Raw genomic sequence first — 10975 nt, 5'->3', positions numbered from 1 at the left:
CTCCACCACTGCCCCGGGCAGCCTGTTCCAGGATTTCACAAACCTTTTTAAACCTAATGTCCAACATAAACCATCCCTGGTGCAACCTGAGGTCGTTTCCTCTCTTCCTATTACGTGGGAGAAGAGACCGCCCGCTACCTCTCTATTACCTCCTTTCAGGTAGTCACAGAGCACAAGGTCTCCCCTCAGCCTCCTTTTCTCCAGGCTAAACAGCCCCAGCTCCCTCAGCTGCTCCTCATAACCCTTGTGCTCTACACCTTTCAACAGCTTCGTTGCTCTCCTCTGGACACACTGCAGCACCTCACTTTCTTCAAGTGAGGGGCTCAAAACAGAACACGGTATTAGAGGTATGGCCTCACCAGTGCTGAGTACTAGGGCTATGATTACTGTCCTAGTCCTGCAGACCACATTATTGCTCATACGAGATAACAAACACTGAAGAACTCCCTTGGAAAAGGAGTACGCTTCACCTTTCCAACAGGATTACATACCTGTGCAACCCAGAACAGCCCTAGCCCTTCTCAGAAAGGTGAGGGTTTGTCATTAACCACAGAACTGCTGAGATTGACCACAGTAATAGCGGCTGATCTTTTTAAATCCTAAGGTCTTTGCTCGAGTTGCTCCCTCATTTGAAAGTTTTGCTGTTTCCCAGCATTCCAGTTTTGTTTTATTTTTAAACAGGGCTATAGTATTTGCAGAGAGAACACTGGGAAGTCAGATACCAAATAAGTCAAGCTCTATTCTAAAACAGAAACAAAACCACAGGAACAGCAACAAAGTCCCTGCTGAAGTTACCACCACACAACCAGGCCTGCACGCATCACAGAGCTGCAGCCAGAACTTGTGCCATTCATTTTGCCCATGCTTTCATCAACTTACCTACAAACATTTAAAAACCACAACCGATACTCGAAGGAATGGGAACACAGGTAATATCAAATAATTTATTCACATAATTTACATACAGAATAGTTTCTTTCAAACAGAAAGCTTATACACGATGATACAGGGTGTCAGATGACTCTGTGAAGCAGTCTTATGCCACATCTTTGTAAAAATGCTAAACCAACACACGCTGAGATTTCACCAATCTTTTCTTGCATCCTTCAAAACACAAAAGTTTCATACGCAAAACACAAAGTTGTCTTAACTCTATTCAAATTAAATTTGTTCTTTAAAAAAAAAATCCTCTAACAAAGTGCATGTGATTTACTGCAGGGGGAAAAAGAAAGTGTAGCCCCAATTAACCAGGTAGATAAGGCACCTTAAATATTAGTAATGAAACAGTTGTGATTTTTTCTTTGTAATATGAATGGAAGCTAAAATGTACATAACTAAATGTTATTATTGAATGGTTATTGCCTCAGAAAGTACTTAGAGCAATTATTTTAAAGCCACTCCCTACAAATCTATTTTTAGGCTCTATCAGTGCAAGTGATTTAAACATGCCACACTTTTCAGAAACTAAACACTTGCATACACAAAATAATATCTACAAGACATACAATACATGGAGTCTTATGTATAGATTAATCTATAACGTTTACAGTACAACAATATTTAGATAAACATTTCAAGTTAAATGGATTAGGTAAAGCACAAGATACTGACTGAACAGAAGCTGTTGGTGGTGGGTTTTTTGTGGTTGGAGGAATGCAGAAGGGTGCCAGTGTGCTTTCAAGTATGTTACTTTACACTGGACTGTTACTGCCTTTTCCATCACCTTGTTGGTGCTGCTAGCAACATTCGATTGACAGAGGTCTGCTAATGCAGCAGTTCACAGTAATAGCAGCTTTTCTGTGTATTTTTCTTATTGGCGAAATATTATTGACAAAAAATGTCTTCAGAAGCCTGGCCAGTAACTTCTGAAAATGCCAACATTCTCAAAGTTCATCAAGTATTTTAAAATTAACTAGATACTTATATAAAAATATTTGCCAGTAGATGATTATTCCAGTCCAAAGCTGAAGATGGGTTTCTAAAGAGCATAACAATACTATTTAAACATCAGTTACAGTTTCAAAATAAATAATTTGTTTTGCAGAAGTACCTGCTGGTATTAAGCAACAAAAGAAAAGTTTAGACTAAATTTACACATCATTTTTGTGTAAGAAGTTTCAGATTAAATATTGAATCTTTCAGTCACTGCTTGACTTTGAGATTGCGTGAACCTTGTTACCTCATCAAGACAGTCTTTTTGATGAGGCAAGTAAAAAACTAAACTAAAATCTAAACTACACCAGCATTTTATAGCAGGTTACACTACAAGGAGACATGCAACATGAGGAAAGCCATTCAGATTCAATTGCTTTAAAGCAGCAAAACTTCAAATTAACTCCACTGTACAGTCATGGTTTAAATCCAATGTCTTTGAGTTACTTAGCAGAAGGGAAACCAAGGAATTCAGCAAAGACACAAATATCTATACATAAAGCCAAGGTAAAGAAATGGTATCTATCCCCTTGTTTTCAAATTTAGAAGGAAATGAGCATTTATCCTATGAAACATTAACCTCTTCCTCTCCAATAGGACAGTTGCAAAGATTAATAGTGTAGCGTTTTCTAGTAAATTGTGTTTTTCTGGTTTTTTCTCAATACATTTTTTAATTCACCAAACCCATTTGGCTTTTCAGGTTAGAATCTTTACATTCATGTAATTAAAAACTCTTAGAAAAATACATGATTTGGACACGCTAATAAAAATACCTGCAGAGCTGAACGTATCTTTGTATTTCCTGCACTACTTCCAGTATTTCCTGATCTACAGAGATTACACTGTACGTAAAAGGCTCATTCCTCCTCCTAACGCAGTAACATAAACATACTTCACAAAAAGAAGTAAAGAACTTGTATAGCCAGTACCACAAGCTTTAGCATTGAAATTCAAAGGGATACTTGTCACAAGATTAAGCATTTTTTTCATTGCACTTTTCTGGAAGAGAGGCATGCGCCCATTATCAGTGTCTAAACAAGCAAAACGATGAGCCAGCAGCTGCTGGTCTGGTCCAATAACATCCATGTAGTGGTGAAGATTATGTTGATGTTTTAAAAGTGTCCAGGTCGCTTCAGAAGGAATCTGTTTCATCTTTATGGAATTCATTAACAACAGCTTGGCTGACAGTAAGTGTGGCATAATGAACACGAGAACAAATCAGAACTGTAAAAAAATACTCTTTTTTTTTTTTTTTTTTTTGCATTATACTCTCAGATCTTAGGTTTTTATAAAGCCAGCTTGCTATTCTGAATCATCCACTTCCATAAAGATGTCACTGAAAAAATACTCAGAGATTTTGGTTGGCTCTTCCTCCCTCTCTTGATCTTTAGCACACGGGGGTGGCTTCCCAGATGACTTGTCACTTGGAACCTAACAGAAACAGAAAAGGCTGCTCTTAATGGTCTTAATACATTTCTGTGCGGGAGTGCATATGTATATGTGTGTATATATACGCACTTGAGCTTCCATTATAGGTAGGAAATCTAGACAAAACATTCAGAGTTTACTGAAAATGGGAAACAAGTAGATAGAGGTGCAGAGCAAAAAACCCACTAAATTCCCATATAAGTTTCCTAGACATGTATAAGTCAGGATTTATTCAAAACCAGAACACAACGTGGCCTCATTCCACTCCTGGAACGACCAATTCATACGTCTTTACATCTCAAAAATGCAGAAAACCCCAAAAGTAAATACGTACCATAACTGTAGCATTGGCAGGTACATTCTTACACTCCGTGGATGATGATGTGCTTGTAGAAGGAAGGGAACAAGATTCCATATCACCCTCAGGGAATGGAGTGGGTTTTTTTAGATTTCGCTTTGGAGTCACTATCCGAGGTTTTTGGATCTTCCCTTTATTCCCTTTGGTATCTTCTGCAGATTCAGAACTACTCTTTTTGCAAATTAAAGATAAGAATCCCAGTGGTTTTCGTCCACTCCTGTTAAAAACAAACAGGGACATCACAGGAGTGCTCCATAAAAGGAAGATGAGAATTGTATTACAGGAGTCTAATTCATTACACAGGAAACAATCACACACCTCTGAGATCTGTGAAAATTCTAAGCAAAAAACAAAGTAATTCTGAGAATGGCTTGTGTATTACTGTCACAAGAGTCTTCTGAAGGGTTACCAAGACTCTTTGACTGAGAACAGGAACCTACTATTTCCCTCAAAACCAGAGCCTGTTACAAGCTACCAGACCTCCAGAAAGAGATTCCAAGGGGAATGGAGACATACTCCTAAACAAACTGAAAAAAAGCAGCCTTCACGTCAAAGAAAAAAGAAACCTGATAGCCAAGGATGGGGTCACAGCAGGCTATCTTAAACACCAGAAAGAAGACTATCTGCCTCAGAATTCCAGCCGACTAAGAGTCTCATACCTAGTACTGATGAACTTATGGAAGTCACAGTGATGAGGGAGGTACTCAGAGTATCAACTCTTAACTGTGTTAAGAGTTTACAACTGAGAAAATTAATTTTCAGGCAAGAATTCTGATGTTAATGCATCATTACCCAAATGCTGTGGATGTCCCAGGTACAAATAACCAGTTTTGATATTGACACACGCATAATGTGAATAAATGACAGGATCAGTGCATCACTACAACCAAAATCAATGATCGTGAGAGCAATAGAGGACAGGAACTCAAACATTATAGAAAGGTATATTTAAAAAATCCACAATCAGATGGATAGGTAAGAGGACTATCCTCTGAGCTGTCAAGACTGAAACTCCTTTGGGGAAATGACACATCTTAAGTTAGTCCTAAAAAACCAGTGTGTTGAGTACTGTAACAGTAACAAATCTTATTGGCAGAAAGACAAAAATCGAAACAAGTGGATGGGCATACATGTCGCAACACTAAACTTGGCTAAGGAAAACAACAATTATCCTAAATCCGTATCATAGCCAACGGATGTCAGCCTCACAAGTCAGTGTCTGAAGAGGTATACCATATGTCAGTAGTGTCCCTTGGTCAATCTGCTCATTTAATGAATACAGTAATTCAAATTTCAAAGCAGACAGTTTGATCCTTTCTAATTTACTGAAGCGGACAAATACTGTACCTCTTAGCCACGTAGGTCACAAACAATGGTGCTATTCTTCTTGGAATATTATGTGGAAAAAGGATATAAAAACCTCAATATGGAAACAAGTTCTTTTTACAGAAAAGGCTGACAAGACATTATTGCATAAAATACCTCAGTAATGGAGTTTTTGAAGATGATGCTGGGCTTCCAGAATGCTCCAACTGTCCAGATTCACACATATCTCCCTGCTTTCCTTGTCCACTTATTTCTGCTTTTCTGTTAGAGGTTAATCTAGCCACCACCTCTTCTTCCTGTTTGGAAGCTGAATTCCCCAAGTTCTCCGAAGTCTCAGGCTGGCTTCTCTCAGCCGGTGGTGACACAGACTCTGACACCAATGCAGAGGTAAGTACTTTTTCCTTTGCTGAAGCCTCTGTTTTTTCAAAAGGATTCCCTGTAAAAGGCGCTGAGAGTCATTCAAGGACCTCAGTTACTTAACTTTAGTGATAACACAACAGCCCAAAAGATGCACGTGATGCTAAGACCTCTTATAATGGTGCAAGCCAAGAGCTGCATTTTTGTTCAGTCATTTTGGTTTGGGTTTTTGTTTTGTTTTTTTTTTTTTTTTTTCAGCCACCACTAAGAATTAAAAGTTCACAGTCTACTTTTAAAGTCTGTAATATCTTACACGTTACAGGCTAAAGCTGACGGAAGTGTGATTTTACAGCACGCCCCTCCACACACACCTTTACAGCACACCACAGAACTTGAAGTCATCTAGCTGTATAAGGTTCTACACAATTTCCCTGTAAAGTCTTTTTCAGGGCCAAAAAGTAGTTCGCCAAACCTTTCACAGGCTCAGATCACTGAAGATTCCTTTTCAGCAATTCTGCTTTCCCTCTGACTCCTCAGAGATAGATTAATCTTTCAGTGATATTACACATATTTATTTTTTAAAGACAAATAGAAAATAAAATAAAAATAAACTATTTTGGCAGAGTACAGTTAAAATACTAGTTAATACTTTTGGTTATTAATGCTCTCCAACAGGTGGAAATATTTGCTTATGTGAAGACATCATGTTTAGTCCAAAAAACTCCCAAATATCACAGACAGACTAGCTACAGCAGCATTTTTAGAACTGTTATTAAATTAACAGCTAGTTAGAAAATTTGTTTCTACTTTTATATTAGATAGCCTCAGACAGAACTATTTAACACAACAGCCAGTATTAAACCATGAAGTATTAAGCATTTACATTCACTATACTTAGTTTTACAAGTTTACATTTACCTACCAGAAGATATCATTGGCACATTTGTAGATTTAATTGAATAACCCTGTATTTAAAAAAGAAAAAAAAAGTTATTTCTCTATTTCTCTCAATAGAGAAGAGACAATGAAAATTGATAAAGTCATATCATGCATGTACAGTTCTACGACAGGAGTGATACAGAAGACTACATCTTCAGGATGGTATCATTCATCACTTAACTCATTTCCTGAGCAGGCTTTTCCTGATGTTCTTAGGACAAATGACTCAAGACAAGGATGACAGGATAAGAGGTCAAGAAGTAAAAGGTTTGTTATCCAGTCCTTCCTAGAAAAGCTCTCTGAATGATGTGGGGAATTATCACCCAATCCCTCACCCAGATAGACCACACCACCTTAGCCAGCTCACAAAAAGTCAATGGTGCACCAGTGGCACACTGTCACAAGCTTGGTCATATTCCAGAAGCACACAGGGAAGCTAGAAACACGGTGGCCGGTTTTCATTTGCAGATTGTTCTTTCAAACTAATACCCACTATGTTAATAAATGGTATGAACATATGTTATCAACTTCGTCATGTAACAGTCACCATTTGAAATCATAACACCATTCAGACAGTCTGCCAGTCATGCAGTATACATCTGGAGTTTCCACTTCTGCAACACCATTGTCAGAATGGCTGTGGTGAAAAAACCAAGTAAGATATACTACCAGTCTGCCTACTAGGATGCCTAATTAAAAAAAAAAAAAAAAAAAAAATCTGAGAGCCTACAGATTCTTCAAAAACATAATACTAAATGAACAGCCCATAAACTGTTGTAGGGATCATAATAAAGAGCAATCTATGGCTGTTGATTTTCCTTTTAAGGGAAATGTACAGACAGTGCATTTTTAAGCAAGTGACACCATTAAACAATAGACATGATTAAAGTGCTCTGTTACATTATGCATCTACACTATGTATAAAAACTCACTAAATCATAAACTCACCTTAGAAGTGGTTTCCAAGCTACCTTCCATTACAATAGGAGACAGAATTTTCTTGGCAGGAGGAAAATCATTCTCTTCAGGTTAAGCAGCTGACCTTTTTTGAGTTGTCTGCAAATCTGAAACAGGCTCTACTGATGCACATTCTAGTTGTTTGGTTTCCATATTGCTATTTAAAGGTGTGGCAAATTCTTCAGCTGTAGTTGTCAAGGATCCAGTGCTGTTTATACATGAAGTCATTATTGTGACTATTTAAGATGATAATATTTACTTTGTATAACATTACTGTATAGAAACTACACATTGATATATGGTGGTACTCTTTTTTGCTTAATGTCAAGCCTAAAAGTATTATTTAGATGCACAGTTGAATCTTCATCCCCATGCTCACACACCCTTCCACCCCCTACCCCCCAGGAGGATCTCAAAAGGCCGCATGACATCTAGGGAAGAAGCAGAGACTAGGGAAATAGGGTAAAGCAGGAAGGGAACAGTGAGACAGAAGATGTATCCTAACTCCGCCTGGCAGCAAGTCTGTCTATCAATCATCAGTAGTTCCACAGGAGTTAGAATTCTTCTATCATGTAGCCCAAATTCACTCAAAGGCCTATCCTTTCAATAACTAAAAGAATGACAATAACATCTGATGTCACAGGGCAAAGTCCTCCACAATGATGTGAAATTTTATCACACCTCTACTTATGATCTGAGGACTTACATTAATACAGCAATAGATTTTTTTTTTTTTTTTACAACTCTGCAGCACTTCCTATTCTTCAAAATGTCTTTTTCCTTTGATGTTGGGTTTTTTCCTCCCAAACTGACCAGGAGACTCAGTCCAACAACACTGCATTGAGGAGTACTTGTAAAAGAAACTAAAGCCTTTTTGTATTGCAGTACTGCAAACCAGCTACTATTCTACTGAGTAATACATTTGTTTTTTTTTCAGCTCTCTGTCTTTTGAACATGACACAAACCCAACAGAATGATACATGAATTTATGTCCACTGTTAATGATGTTCTCCCAAACATCATCTACACTGAAAATTTGAAAGAACAATTAATAAACAGCTACTTTACAAAACTGTTAGAGTACTGTAAAAATGCAAAGATACTTAGATTTCAATTACTTTTCATTTTAAGTCTCTATGGCAGAATAGACCCAGGAGGGACAAATGACTTTTACTAAAAGGAAGACTTGATCTAAAGGATTAATCAGAATTGAAGTTGACCCCAAAATACCAGCAACTAAAACACTAAATCACTGATGAGATCTTTCTGCAATCTGATTAGAGCCCTTTTTACTTTCTTAATTCTCTGATCGGTCTGTCAAAATTTTCTCTTGCACTTCTTTTAAGAAGTTCTAATCTGTAATGCACATTAAGGGAACAATCAAGGTTCACAAAAAGCGTTTAACTTTGCTCAAAAATAAAGCATTTACCTCTCCATTTCAGTCACGCTTGCTTCGCATGCATTTACTGGGCTGACAAGTATCGGGGCTGGTAATAATGGTTCTGAAGCCTGTTCCAGCAAAGCAGATGCATCAAATGCTTTTGAGTCAGCTGGGATTTCCACCAATGTTAAAATGAATGTCTGTTCCTCCTCTGGACATCTATGATCATCACTCACTACTGTAATTTTTTCAGGGAAATAAAGAAATAACAGAAATCTGTTATTGAAGTTTGAAATTACACTGTTCTCTTCATGCCCTCGCAACCTTGAGTAATTAAATTTTAGGCACTCATTTCTCCATGGAAAAAGGCACTGGGGATATTCTTGAGACAGTATTTTTTCTTAGACAAGATACACATTGTCACCCCCTGAAGCCTATTCATTGCAGTGGAGTCCTGATTACCATTCAGAATGAAGAATATTAAAAATGCCTAATAGGGATGAAGCTTTTTAAATGGGTGTTCTAGTATTAAAGAACACTTTGCAGTTTAATTAAACTTGTGTAATGGTGGTCAAATAACCCCGTCTTTAATTGCAGCTGTCAGGTATTTAAGAGTTACCTCTTTAAATGACAGCAGTCTGCTGTTTTGATGGTAAAAACAAGGCTTTTTCCCCTCACGGTGGACTTGCAGGAAAGAACCTGAGAAGTATAGTCTCGAATTTAATAAATGAAAAATATAAATAATTCAGTCAACAGACGGACAGATAACTGACAACTGCCACCCGTTAGAATGAATTTAAGGAGAGAACATTTGTAAAGTTTTCGAAAGATGGAAAATAATAGTGCTGCTCCATTACTGAAAAACAGCTCTCATTCTTAATGATGTAAAGCTGCTGTTATTCCAACCTCAATTCACTTTGGTTCTTTATCTAATTAAAGATGATTTAAGATGCTTCATCCCAAGATCCTTGCAATACCAGAGTGTAACAACAGATGTCTAAGAAGAAGTATTAGCCCTATCTTTTGCACATGCTCAGGAGTTACAACTTTACATTGCAGTTTTCATGTAAAGTAAGTATTCTGGGCTTCTGCACAGCGATTGTCCCATACCTTAGACAAGTACTGGTTCCAAACCAGCTCCATTTCAATTTGTTTTAGGCAAAAGTAGCCATCACCTTCATACTTTTCATCACATCTAATCAGTTAAGAGTACTCTGCTGACTCACTTCAGCTAAAGAGGGAAGTTGATTGTCTTCTTCCTTTTTTTGTTCCCCTATTCTTCTTTCTTTCCTGCTCCTCACTTGCACAGTCCAGCCCTCCTACTCACACAGTTCTGACACTGGCAATTCACTGGACCACTTCATGACCTGCTATAGCTCGCTAAGCCAGTAGAAAACTACACAGGTTCTCTCCCTCTGCCATGTTCAACTTTTGATGGATAGGTGAGTCAGAGGCTCATAAAGGGCTCTAACAACTGCTAAACCTAACACGAGGTAAGCAGCAGGAGCTCGCAGCAGGGAAGAGAGAGCAAGCAGTTTCCCTTCCACTGATACTTAAACTTAATGAAGTGCTGTTCAGAAAGTTCCCAGATCTAACTGTGTTAACAAAATGGACCAAGAGGCTAGGGAGGGGAATGGCACTGTGGGTCATTATTTTTGTCAATGAACAAATCATTGTTAATGGAATGGATTGATTAATCATGTCAGTTCAAACATGTAAAATTTTTTTTTATTCATCTCTGTGCAACCACAAGTGTGGGCTTTTGCTAACTTAGAATATTAGCATATTATACCTGAAGTCTCTTCTGTGCTGCTTAAGCATGGTTGTTGAGCATCCTGAGAAAAAGCTTCATTCTAGAAATAACACATTTGAAATAAAACAATTTAATAAATCTGAGAAATAACTCTGAAAAATAGGAAAGCAACAAAGCATGTCAAATGCTGAAGACCCAAAAAATCTAATGACATCATTGTAATTGCATGTCAGCTTTTACTTCTAGCTAGTGAAGGCTGAAGGATATTAGCCTGACAAGGGCAAGGAACGCTAGGGTGATATAAAATTAATATGCAGCTCACTGTCTCTGTATTGATGATTTGTCAGAAGAAATTTATATTTCTTACAGCCCAACTCTGACAAAGATGACTCACACAATAAATTGCTCAGTGGCACTAAGAGCACAAATTCCTCCAACCATTACAAAACCACTGAGTGCCAACTCATGTATCACTTTCCTTTTACGGCAGGTACTTTTGCTAAAAACAGCAATACTTCACTGCAAGTTGCCTCTTCTCACACTC

The 10975-nt window shown here is 37.7% G+C and overlaps 1 protein-coding gene across 1 annotated transcript in view; it reads right to left on the bottom strand.

Annotated features, from left to right (window-relative positions):
- Positions 1-3234: 3234 nt before the first annotated feature.
- The window catches only part of BDP1 (B double prime 1, subunit of RNA polymerase III transcription initiation factor IIIB), a gene marked incomplete at its 5' end in the record, with an annotated part of 44424 nt that continues 36683 nt past the window's right edge, over positions 3235-10975 (bottom strand). Inside the window, 7 exon segments of the mRNA XM_010140140.1 lie at positions 3235-3363; positions 3695-3897; positions 5202-5480; positions 6324-6366; positions 7289-7505; positions 8727-8913; positions 10471-10531. Coding sequence (XP_010138442.1) covers positions 3235-3363; positions 3695-3897; positions 5202-5480; positions 6324-6366; positions 7289-7505; positions 8727-8913; positions 10471-10531 — 1119 coding nt within the window.

This window comes from Buceros rhinoceros, unplaced genomic scaffold (assembly GCF_000710305.1).
Source record: "Buceros rhinoceros silvestris isolate BGI_N320 unplaced genomic scaffold, ASM71030v1 scaffold8297, whole genome shotgun sequence".
Classification (NCBI taxonomy): Eukaryota; Metazoa; Chordata; class Aves; order Bucerotiformes; family Bucerotidae; genus Buceros; species Buceros rhinoceros.
The sequence above is the reverse complement of the archived record's forward strand: the minus strand, read 5'-3'. Positions and strand labels throughout refer to the sequence as shown.